Source organism: Perna viridis, chromosome 1, assembly GCF_037379345.1.
Source record: "Perna viridis isolate PV_CMFRI_1.1 ecotype Kerala chromosome 1, ASM3737934v1, whole genome shotgun sequence".
NCBI lineage: Eukaryota > Metazoa > Mollusca > Bivalvia > Mytilida > Mytilidae > Perna > Perna viridis.
This window is the reverse complement of record NC_142445.1, coordinates 36325372-36347347: the sequence shown is the minus strand read 5'-3', so window position 1 is coordinate 36347347 and position 21976 is coordinate 36325372. Positions and strand designations below refer to the sequence as shown.

General features: G+C 31.9%; 2 protein-coding genes across 2 annotated transcripts in view; one reads left to right on the top strand and one right to left on the bottom strand.

The window, feature by feature from the left end:
* The window catches only part of LOC148628572 (uncharacterized), a 62643-nt gene that overhangs the window by 36899 nt on the left and 3768 nt on the right, over positions 1–21976 (top strand). Inside the window, exons 34-43 of the mRNA XM_088567752.1 lie at positions 7902–8007; positions 13114–13247; positions 14318–14496; positions 14693–14999; positions 15371–15977; positions 16392–16551; positions 17540–17644; positions 18344–18441; positions 20872–20973; positions 21564–21735. Coding sequence (XP_088423878.1) covers positions 7902–8007; positions 13114–13247; positions 14318–14496; positions 14693–14999; positions 15371–15977; positions 16392–16551; positions 17540–17644; positions 18344–18441; positions 20872–20973; positions 21564–21735 — 1970 coding nt within the window. The remainder of the gene's footprint in view (positions 1–7901; positions 8008–13113; positions 13248–14317; positions 14497–14692; positions 15000–15370; positions 15978–16391; positions 16552–17539; positions 17645–18343; positions 18442–20871; positions 20974–21563; positions 21736–21976) is intronic.
* Positions 1157–7611, bottom strand: LOC148628573 (pre-mRNA-splicing factor 38A-like). Its single transcript, XM_088590487.1, has 9 exons — positions 7388–7611; positions 6345–6504; positions 5865–5986; positions 5588–5673; positions 4973–5074; positions 4266–4354; positions 3865–3920; positions 1938–1965; positions 1157–1414 (listed from the first exon to the last, which is right to left on the bottom strand). The coding sequence occupies exons 1-9, from the start codon at positions 7515–7517 to the stop codon at positions 1219–1221; spliced, it is 969 nt and encodes a 322-aa protein (XP_088446613.1). The 5' UTR covers positions 7518–7611; the 3' UTR covers positions 1157–1218.

Below are 21976 nucleotides of genomic sequence, written 5' to 3'. Positions count from 1 at the left end.
AGAGTAAAAAAAAATCTTCCAATCTGATTTTCTCTATGTTTTCAGTAAAACTGTGTCTTACTTGACAAAAAAAACCTCATAGAAGTTCATGGACACCAAAGGAGTTGTTAATGTTATGTACTTAGACAGAAATTAAAAAAAACCACACACAAATTTAAAATTTAGCATCATTTCATAAAAAGAGGCTCCTAAGTGCTAGAATTGCAATAAATTAAACAAGGAGTTGTCCAACAATTTTGACTCCAGAAGACGTTGGTAGGACTTATCATGAGGATCATTTCAGCAAATAAAAGTTTCTATCTTTCTACCATAGTTTTCAAGATATTGGCTGAAAACTGTTCAAAAAAAAAAAAAAAATTGTCATTTTTCATCTTTCAATCGCAATAGCTCTACAAGGAGTCCTCTGACAACTTTGATCACTGAAGACTTTTGTAGACCTATTGTACAGCCTACAAAAGTCTTCAGGGTTCAATATAATAAGGATCATTTCATCAACGGAAAGAATTTGTCTAAAACTAACAGTTTTGGAGATGTATGAGAAAAATTTCTCACTGGCCCCTATGTTTTAATTTTATTAACGAGCACCATGTTTTTCAAACAGATCAGAAATCCCCACTTCAGCTCTATGCAGGACACCCTAAGGAATATTCATACCAAGTTCGGTTCAAATTGGTCTAATAGTGTCAGAGGAGAAGATTTTAAAAAAGAAATGACATTAAAAATAGCAAAAAAATGTCAAAAAAGGGCTATTACTCCAACATGGCTTAACAGATTAAAACGAAAATTTCACCACAGATAGATCTCATCATGCTGAACACCTTTACCTGTGTCAGACTTCGGCTAAACCTTGTACACATTTACCTGTGCCAGACTTCGGCTAAACCTAACGGTTTTGGAAATATATTCGAAAAACTACTGTCTGACCCCTATGTACTATTTTTAGTAATGAAGGTCATGTTTTTCAACAGATCAAAAATCCCAACATCAGTTCTATGCAAGATACCCTAAGGAACATTCATACCAAGTTTGGTTCCAATTGGTCAAGTAGTGTTAGAGAAGAGTTTTGAAAAATTGTTAATGATGACGATTGATGCTAAGAGATGACAATAGCTCACATGGCCTTCAGCCAGGAGAGCTTATAAAAATACTGCAATAATTTAAGTTAAAATCTTTATTATGACATATTTACATAATGATACGACATTCAAACATTCTGAATCATGGCTTGAGAGGACCAAGTCCTAGTTTGGCTCTAATTTCATTTGCTTCTGCAATGTTTATTTCCTCTTTAGAAGGACCCAGATTACGTTTGTGGTGATGTCTGTCACTACCATGATGCCGTCTACTGTGTCTATCACTTTCTCGATCACGGTTCTTTTCTTTGTGTTCATGTCTGTGTTTCCTTTTCTTTCGTCTAAAAAGAAAAAAGAAAAAAAAATCTTCATACTTTACCATAATATCAAGGGGTGAGGAATTTATCATTATCCTTTAAATTTCAACATCTTTATAATTTTACCATTTTAGCTAATAAGTATTTCTGAATGTGTGCTATATATATTAAAGTTATCAACTAAACTTAAAATATGAAAAAAAACAGCTGAAGGAGGAATTTCTCAACATTCAAATTTTCTCAGCACTCATTTATACTTAATAATCATGCTTGTTTTTGACTGTTAAGTTTGTTCAATTTAGTAACTTTAATTTTGGGAGCTTAATGGGAACTGTCATTTGGAATCCTACTCAATTCTAAGAACAAGATGAGGCTTTCTTGTCATACTTCAATTTCCACTGCTGAGGTCAGTACCTTTCCCATGTCATTTCATTATTTTTTCCTGATTTTCAACTTTGACGTCAGAATTTATGACGTTAATACTCAATTAAAATCTCTATTTCTTGTAAAGTCTTCCTTCAAAATCTGATAAATAAATTGAACCTACCTATCTTCATCATCTCTGTGTCTGTGATCTGGAATACAACAAAACAATCAGTTAAAAGAGGTATTGGTAAACAGAGGTTCAACAACTACTAGTATCAGGTAAATTTTGCTAATTTCTGCATTTGATATGACAAGAATCAGCTTCTGCTATTTAGTAAAAAAACTACTTACAGAACAAACAAGCATTCTGAGAGTATTAAATGGCAATACAAACTCCCCTACCCCCCTACCATAAAATTAATGCATAAATTGTGAATGAGAAAAGTGTGGTAAACAGAATTATGACATAAATTTTCTAAACTCAGCAAAAAATCATGGACCAGAATGAAATTCAAACTTGATCAAAATCTGCAAGCATGCCAAAAAAATGTGGAAAACTGATTAGCCAGACTGATGGATTGACAGAGTGCAAACCTAAAGTCCCCTTCGGTGAAAGTCGCCCGTAAGGAACTAACAGTAAATATCACTGAAATAATAAATCTACTGAAAATATAATTACTTATAAAATATCTATCACAAAAATAGAGTCTGTAGCTTATTCAAAAACCTGTGGGTTTGGATCATTGTACAATGCACGTGCAATTCTATTCAGTTATTTCTGTAATATAGGTATAAAAAAGAATCATAACCTTCCTGAAACTACCACAAATTAAGTAGTTGTCTTAGTGAAAAACAAGCAAATTCTGTAAAATGTGGTATACTCAAAAAAGGCTACACATTTTAATTTTGTTATTGTTTTATCGGTTTATATGATGAGATGTATAATCATTCATTTCAACAGTTTGTTGTTAAGTGATATCATCCCCAAATGTAGATAACTCACTTTCCTGATCATTATATCATAACTTTGAACTTACTTTTCTGCATCCTCTGACAAACAAACAGTCAATTCGTCTTCAAAAAACCACGAACTATGTGCCAATATTGTCTAATTCTTGTGGTTTTACTGTTCATCATTTTTCAAATTTATCTGATTCTTACAGGTATCAGCACTTAATTGTCATATCTATTCACTACTCACCAGATAGAAAGATATCAGCACTTAATTATCATATCTATTCACTACTCACCAGATAGAAAGGTATCAGCACTTAATTGTCATATCAATTCACTACTCACCAGATAGAAAGGTATCAGCACTTAATTGTCATATCTATTCACTACTCAGCACTTAAATGTCATATCTATTCACTACTCACCACTTAATTGTCATATCTATTCACTACTCACCAGATAGAAAGGTATCAGCACTTAATTGTCATATCTATTCACTACTCACCACTTAATTGTCATATCTATTCACTACTCACCAGATAGAAAGGTATCAGCACTTAATTGTCATATCTATTCACTATTTGCAGACAGAAAGGTATCAGCACTTAATTGTCATATCTATTCACTATTCACCAGATAGAAAGGTATCAGTACTTAATTGTCATATCTATTCACTACTCAGCACTTCATTGTCATATCTATTCACTACTTGCCAGATAGAAAGGTATCAGCACTTAAGGACGTAGACCTAGGATAAGGGACATAACCCATGAAATCAGTGATATGTTTGTATCATATTCAATTTCACCAAAGGCTTTCAAGCTTTCATTTGACACAGAATGAAATCAATCCAAGTTACTTTGATGCTTACATCACATTGATGTAAAATGCTAAATACAAACGGTCCAATTATTTGTAAGAGTTGTGTCCCTTACCTTGGGTCAACCTTAATTCCCATATCTATTCACTACTCGCCAGATAGAAAGGTATCAGCACTTAATTGTCATATCTATTCACTACTCGCCAAATAGAAAAGTATCAGCACTTAATTGTCATATCTATTCACTACTCACCAGATAGAAAGCCTAACCAAACACATTTAATATATGGAGTTCAGTAAATGTAATAAGAATTCTTAATATTCAATTAAGTACCTCTTTTATCTCTTTTATCTCTGTCTCTTGACCTTGATCTCTTTCTGTTTCTGTCTCTAAACATATCAACATTTATTCATAGACTGATTTTACAATGACAAGTAATGTATTAAAGTAGAAATATGCTTAACTAGAAGTAATTTCATGACAAAATCTAAGAATCATAATTGTAAACTCCTGATTTGAAAAAGAAAGAGTTCTGCTTTGAAGCAGAAGAAAATCATGCCTCTTAATTATGCCTTTAACTAAATCCTGAGAATATTGTATGAATGAGTCAACACATGTTTACTTCACCTGCACAGTATTTTTGGTTTAAGCCATGAAATGGCATTTAAGGACCTTCTGTATCATAATATAGATGTAAACTTATAGGGTCATATAAACAACCTAAAGCTGTATACCTAGCTGGTGATGGACTTCTTCGGTGTCTTGGAGATGGACTACGTTCTGTATGTGTTTTTCTTCTTTCCGGACTGGGTTCTTTTTCATCCTATAAAAGAAAACATTGGTTACAAAATTATTTCTTTTTTAAACAACTTTATTTTCTCATTCAGAGAGTGTTTATTTCAAGAAATTGATGTTACTGTACAAAATGTACATTTTTACCATTTGAGTAGATAAAAAAACTGTATCTCAAACAGTTCACCAAAAGGAAATTGTTTATGGTTATTTAAGTAGCTGCCTTTGTAAGAATCATGCAAAATCGGAAAAATGTGATACACCCCTAAAAAGGCTACATATTTTTCTTTTTGTGAATAGGTTGTTTTATGGGTCTATGCTATGAAATGTGTAATTATTTAATCAAATCTTCCTGCTCTTAGGAGATAATAAACATCTGAGTGTCATTTACAGAGTTATCTCCATTAATTTTGAAATCTACAGTACTTTCTATGTAATTTTTATCTCCTATGAACACAGGTTATATGAAAAACTGAATGTTAATTTCTGTTTACTATGGCAATTCAAACAAAATATCAAAAATAAAAATATGTAGACTTTTTATCAATGAATCACATTATGCATGATCCTTAGCTGGAGTGCTACTTAATAGCCTTAGAAAAGGCTACAAAGGCAAGTCTATCAATAAAATCAAAATGTAAGTCATTACCACTACTTCTTCTTCATCTGAGGTTTCCATGTTTTCTAAATCTTCTTCTACAGCACTCACTCTGGCCTCTATCTGGTTATTTTCTTCCAAGATGTGCCTTTTCTACAATAATATTGTTAAACAAAACAGAAATCTATATACTTGATTATGTCGAGTTGATGGTCAGTATTAAAACTTTCCCAGTAAAGAGTCAGATTAAGCACATGCATTTTGAATTAAAGGTACTGTTATGCTTTAAAAAAACACATACATGTACAATCAAAGCACATAAAGAATAAATAGTTTATGGCTATTATCATCCTTAGGCAACCAGCAAGACAAAAATAGGGAAGATAGGAAGGGAAATTATTTTATTTTTCAAAAATATTTTACTTTCAGTTATTGGAGAAACAATCTAGACTTTAGGGCACCCCCTCCCAAAAAAAAAAAAAACAAAAAAAACTAGGGTAGGTAGGGACCCAGGAAACAGACATATTATTTTTTGGCCTCATTATCAATATTATCATAGAATTACTATTAATCACAAATCACTTCCACTTATTCACTGTGAAAAAAATGTTACCAGGTTAACACAATGCCCATCAGTGTAGTGAAAATAATTAAGAAGAACAATACCTGTATCCTTGGCAGAATAACATCACAGACTCTTTCCTCGTGTAATAACTCATCAATGAATTCATCCATATGTACCAGCTCAAATTCTGAAATATCAGGAAAATTTACATAAATCAAAGATGAAATTTTATTCAGAATTTCACTTTATCACATAAATTTTATTCTATACAATATCGGATAACATTTTGTTTAAGACAGGCATAAGACACTGGGTCCTTATCAATTCTAACCCTATTTTGTGTAAGGTTGGCTTTATTCACAACAATAATTTTCTTACCACCAGATCTGTTTTGTCTCTTGATTTTTCTGTAGTCATAATAAAGTGGTTCTAAGTACTTGTAACAGTCTAATGCTGTTCCTGTCAATCTCATGTAAAAGGCTCCTAGGGCTCTTACATATCTGAAGTTAAGTTGAGCAAAATAAACAATTCATTAAAAGATCATTCATACACATAACAAGTTTAAACATGGTATTACTGCACACAGTTTTGTACATGAAATAAAAGCATAGGCCTCATGACAGATACAAAATAAAAATAGTGATCCCATATAAAATATCTATATAAATATAGGATACTAGATTAAGACTAACTTCGTTTAAAAGCATGAAAAAAAAAATAAAAAGACTTTGACTTCAGTCAAAGTCATGACATTTTCATTATAAATATGACATTTTGGGTTCCCATTTGTTAATGGTCAAATGGTCAAGAAAGAAATTAATAAACACTAGAAAATAAAATTCAGGTTTTAAAACTTACTTGAAAGTTTCATTTCTAATGAACTCAACAACAATATCTTTTTCAGGTTGGATCTGTAACATCTTAAGCACCAGGCATAGGAATGGCGTTGGTTTAATATTTCCGCCAAAAACACCACCAACAAATTTTAAATCCATAGCCTTGTCAACCATAAGTTCAGCTAGATGAAATAATAAAGTTAGAATAATCAAGCTTAACAATATATCGTGCATAATTAGGTTTAGTTTTATCTAAAAAAGAAGGGTCGACCAGTATAAATGGACATGTTTCAGATGTAAGGAGAAATTTTCTGACCAAGACTCACGAACTTGTAATTACTGGTAGTATTATGATTTAAAATGTGCCAGACTGAATCATTTGCCAAAACAAACTTTCTGAATATGCAAACTTTAAGACAGTCTTTCAAGTTAGTTAAATGTGTATTTTATCTTAATTCTGAGTGGTTTTTAATTGATATTTGCTATATCAGACAGGATTTAATAACTTTTATTATTGTATTTGTATCATTTTATATATATTTGTATAGAATAAATTTCTCACAATTTCCACATTACCAACGCAAATGAGTGTTTAAGTTGTGTGTTATTGACTCAAACTGGATGTGTAGATGACAGTTTGAAGAGGCTCCCTGTCCACAAAATGTGTGGACGAGCAGCCATTGCCTTCCTTTTAATGAACAGAAAATAATAATGAACCACTTCAAAGAAATTTCCTGTGTAATAATATCAGATATGTGTGAGTTACTACCAAAATGTTACAAATCACTCTGATAATATGATGTACATGTTATTTCGTGTCTTTGGGAAACTCATTAAGCTTCTTAAAAAAAATCCGTTAATTGCTTAAAATAGCAGTAAAAACAAAGATAAAATTTAAAAAGGGATAATTATTAGAAGTTGTAAATACATGTGCATGCCAAGAACACCAGTAAAAAAACCTGAAATAATGTAGTTAATAATAGATTCCAAACTACAAAACTATTCCAGGACTATTTCAGTTGCATTTTGTATCATTCAGGAGTTAAAACTGGCATGACTGTTTACCTGTAAGAGCAAAGCATTCCTCCTTCCAATACTTGCACTCATATATGCGCGTGCGAATAATTTTCTCAACCAGATATTGAGGATTTGTTCCTTTGACAGAATGGGCATCTTTCACCGTTCTATTTGCCATTTTAAGCTCAAACTATAGCATGGGAAAATTGCGATTTTTTTAGCTTCAATGTTTAGTCTGGTTTTACTATGAACTCGATCAAATTCTTGTTTCTAAGCGCAACGAGGACTGTGATGAGGAAATCGAAAAACATGGACAGTTCGTCCCATTTCGCGCCACTAAATTTAAATGAAACTTGAATGTTTTCTAGAATTAATAAAAAAACATGACAGAAATTTTTGCATTTCTTTAAAGATTAAATCACATAAGATAGTTTAAGCATTTAACAGTCGGTATGTTATTTTTTTTCGAGTAAGAAAGATGACGAAAATAAAATTTGGGGCGAGCGGTCAAAATTGAGGACGTCATTTCGCGGGAAAGAACAGGTAAACAGCTGATTGACAGACAAGATGCCCGTGAAAAATTATTTTCCAAGAAAGGAAATAAAACAACTACGCGTACATGGTGAATGTGAATATGACCATCAGAATACATCCTTTAAGCATTATAAGTAAGTTGCCTCGCCACTTTTCTCCTTTTCGTTTTAGTTTCTTTCCAGGTATATATTAAAATCCTTGAAACAAATTGTATACAGAAATGTAGTAATAGGTGTTATACCACTATTTCTGGTCTCCATCACTTTCTATGCTAAATTCAGTTTTTTATAACGCTCAATTTTTTTTTACATCAGTACAGATGGTGCCAGAGGGGTATCATTATGATGGTCATCCTTTACCTTAAGTTAACTCTCGTTAAAATATCAACATACCTTATGTGCCTTCTAAGAAAGAACGGTAAAGTGAAAGTAGACAGGTGCAGAAATCACTACTTTCATTTTGAAATTTAGCCATATCAAGGGACCTACAGTTTTTGTTCAGAACTGCTTTACCCTACACTGAATAAAGAAAATGAAGTTTAGAGTATTGCCGAATCATTTAGCTTTCAGATGACACCAAGTTTGCATACATTTGTACCTCTACTGAACAAGGAGAATGATAGGGTGCAATACTGGGACTACTTCGTGTCATTATGAACTACTTTCTTGTATGTGCAGGCGACTGGTTTCTGAAATAGTGGTATTACACCTATTAAAAAATAAGTGGCAATGGAGATCCTTGTTTTGTTCATGGGGCCACATAATCTAAATGATCAATGTACTGGTCATCTGATGTACAAGCACGGGGGATTAATTGTGTGCAGTGAGTATTTAAGATGGTGTGACGTACACACTTTCTAGTCATCTCAGCTATAGAAAGTTTCAGCCACAGTACTATTCGGCCAAAGTTAATTTCTGTCGTTTCGGCCATGGTTTTTAATATGCAATCAATTAAGTAATTTAAGTCATTTAATATATTAATCATTATCAACATGCTTCTTTTGTGGTAAAATAGTTTTATTAGAGTAAAAAAAATATCATTGACATACATTTATGTGAAGGAAAATACAAAAAAATAAAAAAAAAAGCATACATGTACACGATTCGCTTTTGATGCATGAATGAAGCAGGTTTTTAGCTCTAGTCTGTCACTTTAATATGCATAAATTAATAAAGTACTACTCCAGAAACAGGTATTTTATTTCTATCAAGGACTTTATTACTATTCTCATATAGTCCCTGATTTTAAAGCATTTTCACCTTTGTCCTTTATGGTCTAATTTATCTTACAATATAATTTGTTTTTTTAATTTAACAAACTAGATTCTTTTATTTTCAAGTGATAAAATTTCTAACAAACTACATTTTGTACCATGGACCATTAATTTGTCACTGTTTAATTATCTTGGTATCTGAATAGTATTTCTTTAATTAGATTTTGGGAATCCCCATTCTATTTGTTTACCGATTTTCCCGCCAAAAAGTCACATGGCAAAAGTGTAAACAAATGTCATCCATTTCCTTGCATCAGTTCTTTAATTTCTAAGTGTTTAGACACTTCCTGAGTGGATAATCATTGTTAAATGGATTTAATTTATTCTGTTATTAGGTAAGTCTGTTTCTGAATGTATCACATTGTTAAACAGGGCTGTGAAGCTTGTAAGTAGTCATGTGTACATGGCCATAATTGTGTTTACCTTTGACCAGATTATGAGTGTTTTGATAGGCTCAATAATATATTTACATTTGATTGACACCTCCCATGAGGATATTGTCAGTCACGGTCGTCTGGTCTAATTACCGTTAAAATTGCCTTCAGTCGTAAATGGTCATGGTCAGTTAACTCTGACCAGGTGCCAACATAATTTGATAATTAGAGAAAATATCCCTTGCTAATAAACTTCCAGTCAATTTTAATATACAAAAGTTAGGCGCCAAGAAAATTGCCAACTGGTTATTTTTCTCGCCAGATCAAATAAAAAATCGCAAATTGCGACATTGGCGAAGCCCAGCGCGACCCCTGCTTGCTAAATACATTTTGTATTTGAGTGTTATATCAAATCATGTTTAATACATCATCATCTCTCCTAAATTCACTAAAAAGACCTAATTTTATCACTGAAAGTATAACCATTATCACCATACGGGTAAACCTGTTCCTTCCAAAGCAGTGCTTATTGAAAATGCGGTGGATAAACAAGTTCACGAAAATTGACACTTGAGTACAAAAATGGATCCTAAGGAAAAGTGGAAACTGTTTTTCAAGTAAGCATTACACCATTCCCAAGTTTAAAGTTTTTCTCTTTAGCAAAGGATTCGAATATTGAAATAATTATTGTACATTGAAAGAAAAGTAACAAATTCCTTTTACTCATCTGAACTTTTCACAAATATTGTTTTTTTTTATTGTAAATGGGCAAGTCAAAACAAAAATGACAACTTGTGCACTGGGCAACAGCTTCATATAAAAAGTCAAAACTCTTCAAAAGATATTAAAAAAATTGCTTTTATTCAATCAAAAGATGCACATACGAATAAGAAGGAAATGCTTGAGGTCTTCCACATCGCCACAGTTACTTAAAGAACAATGCTCACCTTTATATAACCATGTGCATTCTAGAAAGGTATTATTTGTTGAAAGTAATATAAAAATGTATGGACAAAATATGTATACTGTGGCCGAGATAACTATGGCTGAAGTATACTGTGGCGGAGATAACTATGGCTGAAGTGACTGTGGCCGAGATAACTATGGCTGAAGTATACTGTGGCGGAGATAACTATGGCTGAAGTGACTGTGGCCAAAACAACTTGCATTGGCATGACATATTCTCTCTTGTTGTGTCTGGTGATCTTAAATACCCACTGAACACAAACCTCTGTGTACTAGCATGAAGTTACTGGTACATCTTATTAAAATGTTTAAATTGTCATTAAAAACAAAAATCATTTTATTCATTGAAACAAACATGTAAAATAACCATACAAGTCAGTGTTCTAGAATTACCATTTTTCCGTTGCCCGTGGAAAGTACTTTTTAGGGCTCGGAAAGTCTCAGAAGGGATGCTAGTTGTCCATGGGCAAGTAAAATTTGCCTGTAGTTTATTTTCTTTGAACTAAAATTGCTCCAATTTATCACAGAAAGATCCAGAATTCTTTTTTAAGAAATTTTCACTGACGAAATTCGTGTGTTTTTACTCAGGATTTGACAATATGATTTTTTTCATCGACATTATTTTGGTGCTAGTAATAAAGTGTCTGAATGTAAGTGATCATTATCAGTGTTGTAGCTAGGATTTGAAAATAAAGGGGCGCAGGGAAGAGGGCACTTTATTGCGTAGTATGTTTTTTTTTTCAACAATAAAGGGACATTGATTTTGTATGTTTGTGTTAAGTCAGTAATTTGTATTCTTATTGCTTACCTGCCAACTTTTGAAAATGATAATTTGCAAAATGAAGTAAATTTCACTGCATGATTAATATATGCATGACACCTTAATTGTATTGAAAGACCTTTCTCAGATGACTAAGTGCTTTTAGAAAACAGGTATATCTTGTATAACACATACATGTATATATAGAGGTGAATAAGCTGAAAATGTATTACTGAAGCCTTATGTTCCCCTATGAAAGAGTTAAGAATTCAGTTTCAATGTGACCAGGTTGTTGTGTGGACACAATTTGTCATTGTTCTTGCAGTTAGGCAGCATGTCAACTCATGGTTGTGATAAGGGCAAGTGATTCTTTACGTTACTAATATACTGTGAGGTGTAATGTTACAAATATTCCATATTGCTATAATTAAATATCAAAATCTTAAGTAAGTAGAAGGAATATTATAAATATGTCTTAAAATGTATAACTAGACATAGTTTTAGGAATACTAGATAAAGTATTTACTGAATATTTGCTATATGTTACAAGAAAAAGCTGCACTGAAGAATGAATTTTAACTATGTCAGATTCACTAGTATTCGTAGGCAGCAATCATTTGATTATGATGGGGGCTATGGATTTTTTTTAAACAATCTTTTTATTTCATGGTATGCAAGTGAAAACATTTCTTTTATTTAGATACTATGATCATACATATAATCAGTTATATTCATAGGGATAAAATTTTGTGTTTTTGTCTTTGAAACTGGTTTCGTGGGGACATTTTCAGTGGATTCATGATTCCAAGATTTTTTAATGGGAATGCACTTCTGGTGCAAGCTCTTTCATTTGCTGTATTCTTCAGTGTAAACTGCACAGCTCCCACCCACACTCTTGGGCAGGGAGATCAGAGAATCGTTTGAATAAAGCATATGCAAATAATGGTTTCACTAAAATAATGGAATCAAGTTCATCCAGTGGAATATGAAGAATAAGTGGCAATATATGTGAAGTAAATTACAGTGGCATGTTTTGAGAAAATAATTAGGATTATTGATTTAATGTGCACTTGTTTGATTAAGTATACATGTACATGTAAGTGCATTTTAATTAAAAAAAATATGTTATTATATTTGAAACATTCATTTGCTGATATCATAAATTTTCATGGGGATTTATTTTTGTTGATTTCTTCTATCAATGAAACAAGTAAAATTGAATCTCAGATGAAAATTTCTGGTTTTAGAGCTATTAAGTAGCACTCCAGCTAAGAATCATGCAAAATGTGATACATGGATGGAAAGCCTACATATTTTTATTTTTTATGTTTTGCTTAAAATGCTTTAGTACACAGAAATTAAAATTTCGTTTTTCTGATAACCCATGCTCATAGGAGATGAAAATTATATAGAATGCACTGTAGATTTAAAAAATTAAGGGAGATAACTCTGTAAATGACACTCAAATACAATAGAATCTACTTGATTTTCAATGTTGATTATCTCCTAAGAGCAGACAGATCGGAATGAATAATTACACATTTCATAATATACACCAATAAAACAACTTAATTACAAAAATAAAAAAAATGTAGCCTTTTTTTGGGGTGTATCACATTTTTCAGATTTTGCATGATTCTTACAAAGACAGCTACTTAAAAGCCAGAGTGAAACACCCAATTTCTTTCAACATTGCTGACAACAAAGTTTTTTTTTTAATCCAATTCCATAGTCCCACCTTAAAAATAAAATGGTTGCTGCTTAAGGAGTATTTCATACAATACAGTTCTAATCTTTTGAAAAAATTATGTTGAATCTTCTTACACCTTGTAGATGAAGGTACATGTACAATCATTGAATTTTACAGAACATTTTTAATGAATGATGAGAAATATACAGTAGGAGACTATATTTTGATTGCTAATCACCAGTATGGTGATGAGAATATCGACTCCAAGGATACTGCTTTTGCTGCACAAATTAAAGATGTCATTGAAAAAGGTAATGTCAGATTATTGGTACAATTAGTGCACCACCATATTTTTTTTCTTTACAATCCTCTTTTGCCTTAAGTATGAGCAAAGCATTTTAGTAGGTTCCCAGGGATTTTTTACCCTTTTATTGCAGCTGAATATCCACTATTTCCCTTGGAGAATTTTTTTTAAAACCAGGTAAAGAAACCAGTGAAATGTTCCTCAAGACATTATTTGTCAGCCCAGTACTTTGTTCACTTCTGGGGAATGTTTTTTTCGGCAAGTAGTAACCTAACGGATATTGGGAGTACGTATTTGTCAGTTCTGGATTGGCATATGACACGTTTTTGCCCCCCATAAAATAGTTTCCAAATTGTTGAAAATATGGCAAAAATTTCCCAAAAATAAAGGGTTGGGGCTCCTTTAAAAACAAGGAGCAAAATCATTGGTTCCCTTTTAAATGAAATGGATTAAAATATAGTCCAAATATTTGTAATTTTATCGGTAAAACAGTTCCGGGTTCAGCGAAGAATGCCTCTTTTTACCACAACTGGAAGTAGGTTTTTTTTTATAATGTCCTAGGAGTTCTGATCAAATAACTTGTGGTTCTTTAAAACATTTCGACCACATTTCAAAGCTTAAATAGATAGAGATGTAGAGTTATGCTTTGACAAAAGTTTTTCAAGTGGTCAATATGAAAAAAAATTTAGAAGAGTTTCTATACATTTAAGAGCAGGGTTCTCATTAAGTTTTTAAGTAGGTGGAAGAAAATTAGAAGTAGGTGGCACCATTGAGGGCCCTCATTTACCAAAAGATACCTAATTTTTTTTTTTTTTTGAGCAACAAAAATAGCCGGCGCCAATGTCAAAGTAGACAGTGAAGTCGCTGGCACTTATTTAGAACCCTGAAGAGAGAGCTTCGCTTGCTCATTAACACATTAATCTTGCATACCTATTTGTATGCCTTTAATTCTAACATAACATAGCGTACAGTTGTATATGTTTATACTTTTTATGCAATTTAACGTTGCCTGGGAATCTTCATATTGGGTAATGCTGCTGTCTGCACTTCTTTTTGAAAGATGTTTTTGCTCTTTAGACACCAAATCCAGGACAAAGAAAAAAGAAATTGTTGCACTTGTTGATTGGTTCTGGAGGCAAGCAGAAATTCCAAAGTATATACTGAAAAAGATTCAACCTCATCCATGTGAAGTATTTAAAGATCTCTCTAATATACCTGGTGAAATCGATCCTGAAACGATCCTAGGAAAATGTCAGGTAAATTCTTGAATGATCAAAGTTGATTATATTTGTGCAGTCTAGTTGATGCTACTAACCGGTATATGTTTGAAACTGTAAGAGTATGATGAACTTGTTTTGATAATCAGATAGGTGCATATATTGTCTAAAATCCTTCATACATTAATGAATCTTCCTTATAGTAATGTAAATACAAATGTACAATATTTTACAGGTGGAGAGAAAGACAGAAAAAGAAATGGGCTTGTTACCCACTAATCAGAAAAGAAGAGAAATCATGAAATTCTTTTTTTCTAAATCCTATAATGGCAAGCAAATAAGACCACTCGTTACCACAAGTAAAATAGACAAAGACTCAAAACTGAGGAGAAAATCCATGCCTGTTCAGTTGAATGAAGCTAATAAAAAAGAATTGAAACCATTCAGTAGGAGAAGTTTGAATGGTATAAACATCAAGGATTTGGATGTTGATCGACCAGTATCTCCTGTTGTGCCTTCTAAAAGAAATGATGATAGGAAAAGTAAGTATTATAGCTGTTGATTGTTTCAGCACTTTTTTTTAAAGTTCAGTGAAACTTTGTATAACTGTATCTACAAAGAAACCAATTTTACCAACATGTTTTGAATTTCATTTTTATTTATTTCTATTAATTTTTAGCTCATTTTATTCTAACTCAAACTTCATACAAAATGAAATAAGTCAGCAGATTCTTAAATGGTTTTTGCCAAAACTGCTTTTGCTGTTAAAAATATCTAATAGGATTGAGACTAAATTAAGATTTTCTGTAATAGGATAATAGAAGCTATGGGGTTGGGCATTTGCTGTATTTGTTCAGACTCTAGTATTTCAAGGTGTGATGTTTACAAAAATAAACAGAATTTTCCATTTCAGAATTGGTAAGTCCAAAAGCCTATGGAAACAAATATGCATGCTTTAAAGGTGAGGATGTTGCAAGTTTTTTAATGGACGATGATGCTTTTGATGATGATTCAGTATCATTGATATCAATTGAAAGTGGGAGTACAAATAGTTCAACTTCAAGTGCACGTAGACGATCTGGAAGATGTTCAAAAATTGGCACCCTGAATGAATTGCCTGAAAATGATGTAAGCAGTGAAAGAGATAAAAAGAATTTGACAGAAGAATTAATTGTTAAACCAATTCACAGGTCAAGTCCCAGTATTATGAAAACACCAAAAAGGAAATTAAGTACATCATCCACAAGTAGTTCAAATTCCTCAAAAAAATCCAGAACTGAGCCTAGAAGAAGATCAGTCTCTTTTGCTCAAGCTGATGTTCTTACTAAATCTGCTAGTAAAGTGACAAAACAGAAAGTGGTTCCAACAGTAGTGCTAAAAAGGGTTGAGAATAGATACATGTCATTTCGTAATCAGACTCCAGAAAGTGTAGAAAGACCAACCTCTAGAAGAAGTCTGGGAGAATCATTTCCTAAGGATGACACTCCAAGACCCAATAATAGAAGTTTAAGACAAAGAAAGTAAGAATATAAAGTATACAATAGTTTATTTGGAAATGATCCATGAGTACATGTATTATGATTTTTAATCATTTCTATTTATAAGCCTAAGATCGAAAAGTGGCATTGTTAAAACTTTGTACGTTTAATTAAGTAGAAGACAGTAGCTAGAGATATAGTTTTCATGTAAAATTTAATGTACTGTCTCAGAAAAAAATATTGTAGTCCATGGAAAGATTTATAGAATTTACAGTGAATTATAGTAAATTTTCCATTTACACCTTTACTTATTTGGAAACTTTTCAGGTTTGTCAAACTGGAAGTATCCAGTTCAGGATTTTTAGGTATGGTAGTTAGAAATATGGCTGCTTTAATCAGCATCTGAAGTGTCAAAACATTACTTTCAAAAACCATAAATAACACTTTCTTCTTCAGGAAAATAGATTATCGTGAAAATGACAACAGGAATGACTTTGGATTAAATGATTCCAATGATGTATTTGTGGTACATTCAGATGATAGTGATTCTGATTACAGTACTAGTACTGTAAGCCTGAAAAGATCAAACAAAAAGAACAGATCTGGAAATAAACAGGTACATATTGGACTGTTAATAAAAATCTCATAAGACATTTTTTCTTTGTTTATACTACTCTGGTACAAACATTTTCTGCTATTGTCCAGGACACTTCATAGTGTATTTTGAAATAATTTAAATTTCAGAAGTAACTCGCTTTCTGATAAGATAAAAAAAATTGTCAATCATCTCATAGACAAAATTTTGCAATGTGACTGTTACATCATTAGACATTTTTTAATGAATTACTTATTGATACTAAAATAAAATTATAAGGAATGACTGTTATATGTATTTGGTCTTTTTGAACTAACCTCAATGCCCATGGTGGACACCTGAAAATATAACATGCTACACAGGTTATTTTCAGGTGAGAAAACTGTTACAAGTTGGTGTTTACTAGTTTTTATTTTAATGTCATGTATCAATATTACTAAGAAATAATTATAAATATATCAACAGTTTAAAGAAATTTTTCATATCCTATCCTTAACTTGATAGTCTTCTAAATGTCACTAAATCCTGAAGAAGATGGAAGCCTAAATGTTCAATGAAAATATTAATAACAGCAACTGATCTCTAGACAATCATCACAAACAGGAATGAAACATCAACAGACTTTTATTTTACGGCTCACAGTTGTCTTGTGTCCGCAGCTGCAAGCAAGTGCACAGACATTTTTTTTCTATTGTAAATATTGAATCTGGTCCAGAAAAGAAACCAAAATAAAGCCAGATTTATAATAAAACTAGGTTTGTTTTTTTTTCATTTTGGCATTAGCATTGGTTGGGCAATTTGAACCACACATATTTTTTATTTGGCCTCACCATAAATGAGTATAGACTAGGTACACTGGAGAGAAATGATTTGCTGTGCTCCTATAAACACTTTACAACAAAAGATGAAAATTATGACAAAGAAAACAAATCTGTCCCTGTGACAGAAATGCATATACATGTAACTGATCATATAGTTCATAGTGTAATATAATTCCAATTTAAATCAGGTGATGTCATTTGATGATACTGAAAGTTATGACTCCTATGATAGCCATGCTAACCAAAAAAGATCAAGTAAAAAGAACAAAGCTAGGAGTAAATCTGTTAAACAGGTACACGTCTTACTTATATATGTGGCAGGAAGGCCAGTCTGCATTGTAGTAGGAAGTGAGATTTAAATAGCCAGTTAATTGATATGGCTGAAGGATTAATTTAGTTGAATTGGTTTGTCGCTGGCTTATCATTCAGCTGTCCAGGGTTCAATTCTTGGTGGCAGAGGTATAAATTTGTAAGTCAAATTATGCTCTCCCGTTACATTTGGCACCCATTTAGCTAGTGAGCTAGTTAAGACTCAATCATGGTAAAAAGACTCTTAGGTGGGGGAGTGTGGCAGGAAGGCCTACCTGCATTTTGGTAGGTAGTTAGATTTAAATAGCCAGTTAACGGAATTGGCTAAAGGAATAATTACTCTTTAGCTTAGCTGAATTGGTTGTTACTGGCTTGTCACTGAACAGTCTAGGGTTCAAACCACAGTGGCAGAGGTATAATTTTGTAAGTCAAATGCTCTCCCGTTACAAATAGAATGCTGTGAACAATGCTTTGTGGAATTTATACTTGAATTATGGACTTATTCCTAATGATATTTAAAGGTAAATGTAGAAAAGAATTATTGCTTTTGAAAAAATCTTATATTATGAAGAAAAGAGCTATTTTCAATGTATACATGTGTTATACTGTGTAGTGTATTGAATACTTTTACAATAGAACTGATTTATTCCTTGTTTCCAATTCATTTTATCTCTATATTTTAGAAAAGAAGATCAACAGTAACAGATGTTACTCCTCAGATTCCTGGTAGATCTCACCCCTTAATGTCGCCTACTAGTGTATTGGAGGAAGCCAGAGCTAGGTACAAAACGCTCTTACATTTTAGGCCCTATTCCTTTGTAAAGGATTCCCATGTCTTGATGTAGTTTTGTTTTCAACTCTTGATTTTATACTATTATAATTTGAGGACGTAGATGTAAAAGATTCATAAGTTGAGATGCAAACATATAATACATTGTATTTAGAAAAGTTTGTCATGAAATAGTCTCATTCTTTTTATTGTGTAAAAGCCAATAGACATTTATATCATTATTTTCTCATTAAGCCTGTGTTAGTGTAAGTTTAAAATTTTCATTAGCAATAAATGGAAGAAATAGCTTTCTTTTCTTCCATGTGCTAGCTTGACTCCAAGGGCTAATCTAATAAATCGAAAAAAGATTCTAAGAAATTTTGGAAAATTCTGAAACGATTAGATAAAGGGGGGTCTCAGAATGATGTAAATATCACAGTTGAACAGTTGTATGAATATTTTAAATCGCTAAATAAGAGCGATGACGCAGAGGAAGACAATATTGAAGATTTATTAGACAATATAGAGAATAACAATATTATTGATATTTTAGATAGGGAAATCTCAGACGACGAAATTTTGTCAGCAGTGAAAAATTTATGCAATGGTAAAGTTCCTGGGGAAGATGAAGTAGTTAATGAATACATGTATATAAAAAGCACGGTACATCATTTCCTGCCTATTTATACAAAACTTTTCAATCTGGTGCTTAATGCAGGGATTATTCCAAACTCTTGGTTAACAGGGATAATTAAACCATTATACAAAAACAAAGGAGACCCAAGCAATTTAGATAATTACTGTGCAATTTGTCTTGCATCAAATCTGGGAAAAGTGTTTACCTCTATTCTTAATTTGAGACTTAATAAATTGTCAGATGAGATTGGGATTATTATTGATGCCCAGGGTGGATTTCGAAAGGGTTATTCTGTTCAGGATAGTATGTTCATCATGCATGCTTTAATTTCATTATATCTGAATTCGGGTAAAAAATTATTTTGTGCCTTCGTAGATTTTAGAAAGGCATTTGACACTGTGTGGAGTGTGGGACTTTGGCGAAAACTTGTAAAAAATAATATTGGTGGGAAAATGTTTATGTTATATTGAATATGTACATCTACACCAAACTTTATGGTTTATGGGGAACTTGGGAGATTTCCACTTGAACTGCAGATCAAACTGAAAATGGTTGGATTTTGGCATAAATTAGCTTCTAGTGAAAATAAACTGTCTGGCAAATTATACAAATTATTATTCTACATGTGTGAACATGGTGAATATAATTTTAAGTGGATTAACTATTTAAAATCTATATTTGATAACTGTGGACTCAGTGAAATATGGAATATCCAAGAGAATGTTGATGGTAATCTTATGAAAATTAACATTAAGCAGCGTCTTCAAGACCAGTTTATTCAAAAATGGTTTACTGATATGAACAACTCGTCTAGAGGTGAATATTATTCTAATTTTAAACATGAATTTCAATTGGAGCCTTATCTTTTAAAATTAAAGTTGAGTTACCGGATAAATTTTTGTAGATTAAGGGTATGTAATATAAAGTTTTCCATTGAAACGGGGAGGTGTAGGAATATTCCAAGGGAAGATAGAATATGTAGAATTTGTGGAACTGGTCTTGGGGACGAATATCATTATTTTTGTGAGTGTAATAATAATGTAGTTTTAGACTTAAGAAAAAAAGTTTATACCATCATATTATACAAGGTATCCAAGTAGAAAAAAAATGTATGGCATGATAAAATTTTGCAATATAAAGGTATTAATAAATGTGTTGATATTCATGCAAAAGCTGCAAAAGATGTTTAATTAGATATGCTATTTGTATGCAATAATATTATGAAAATATTATCTTGATAACTTTATGTGTGATATTTTGTGTTTATATGTATGTACTTTATATTTATATATACATTTATATACTCCTGTTACGCAGTACTCTGCGGTTGAGTTTTTTTTTCTAATAAACAGTAAACAATTTGTAGATCAAGAAAATTGATGTACGGAGATTTTTCAGATATTTTTTCGTCAAATGTCCAAGTTGATCATTGAAATTAAGCTTATTACCTGCCGTCTGTTTAACATTATTTAACACATGTCATTTTGATTTATTTGATTAAAAAATATTAATTAAAAAAAAATACAGACTTCACGGTTATAGTAATATTTGGTTTTTCATTTAGATTATTTGTCCGTTATATCTTGCCTTCTTCTCAGACTTCTAAACATTCTCGATTTTCAATCAGTTTTATAGATGAAAAAATTTGTTCATTAAGATATGCTAGAGAAATCTTGGATGATTTAGCCATCCCAGTTTGACAATAAACACTGCAAAAAGATGTAAAGATATATTATGTATTACAATATAGTTGTTTATTATTATCCACATTTTTAAAAAAAAAATATTTTCATATTTTTTGGCAGGTTGCATGTCTCAGCAGTACCAGATTCACTGCCATGTAGAGAAAAGGAATTCGAGGACATCTACAGCTTTGTAGAGAGTAAAGTTTTAGATGGCACAGGAGGGTATGTTTACCTTTCTTTTCAAGGAGATAGCATGTCTTGATATTAGATTTGTTCAATTGCAAGCTTTATTTTGTATTAACAGCCATACATTGTTTTAATAATTCTATGTTGTTGCAAAGACTTTAAAATAGGTAATTGCAATTTCTACATCTAGCTACCTGCATATCAGAGATATTTGTTCTATGGGTGACACTTGTTTGCAAGCTGTTGTTTCTGTGAATAAAGTAAAGTGAAATTGTGTTCTGATGCATCTAAATTATGAATCTGATTTTAGTGAAATTTATTGTTGTGTTTCAGGATATCCATTCAATTTTCACTGCTATTTGAATTTGTGACTTTCAAACTGGCTTACATACTTTTTGTAATGAAGGGACTTGTTTGCTATGTTCTATTTTCTCTCTTTTGTAGCTATTTTCTCTCTTTTTTGTTTGCTTGTGTGCAAAACTAGCAAAAAATAATTGTTGCCAATATTGATTTGGTTAACAATACTTTTGTACCTTAAATATTTTAATTCCAAATTTTAAACTTACAGAAGAAATAATAAAGCAGGCAGTTTTCACTGTGTGAGATTACTTATATATTCTTTCCAGGTGCATGTACATCTCAGGTGTTCCAGGGACTGGTAAAACTGCCACTGTACATGAAGTGGTCAGAGCCCTCAACAAAGCTTATGAGGAAGAGGAACTACCAAGATTTAAATACATATCAATTAATGGAATGAGACTGACAGAACCCAGACAAGCATATGTTCAGATACTCAAGGTATTCTTCTTCCTTTACAGATTGACCTAGTATCCACAAAGTATTACTGGAAATAAAGCTCTATGGATTGTGAATCTCTCCATAATAACCATGTTAAAATTACTCATAGTTCAGGATTTCATGGATCATTTTCATGAAAGTACTCCTTAAAATACAGGATATCTTACAGTAGCATAAACAGGACGGTTAGTGGCACCCCCTTGCCTTAAGTGGAAGAGGTTTCAAATCCTGGCTGAGTCAG

Excerpts from the sequence above, each read along its gene's own strand:
- LOC148628573 (XM_088590487.1), bottom strand. The coding sequence starts at position 7,517 with ATGGCAAATAGAACGGTGAAAGATGCCCATTCTGTCAAAGGAACAAAT. Across the intron at positions 5,075-5,587 it reads TTATTCTGCCAAGGATACAG|AAAAGGCACATCTTGGAAGA; the intron begins GTATTGTTCTTC and ends ATATTATTGTAG. Across the intron at positions 1,415-1,937 it reads CACAGAGATGATGAAGATAG|ACGAAAGAAAAGGAAACACA; the intron begins GTAGGTTCAATT and ends TTTTCTTTTTAG.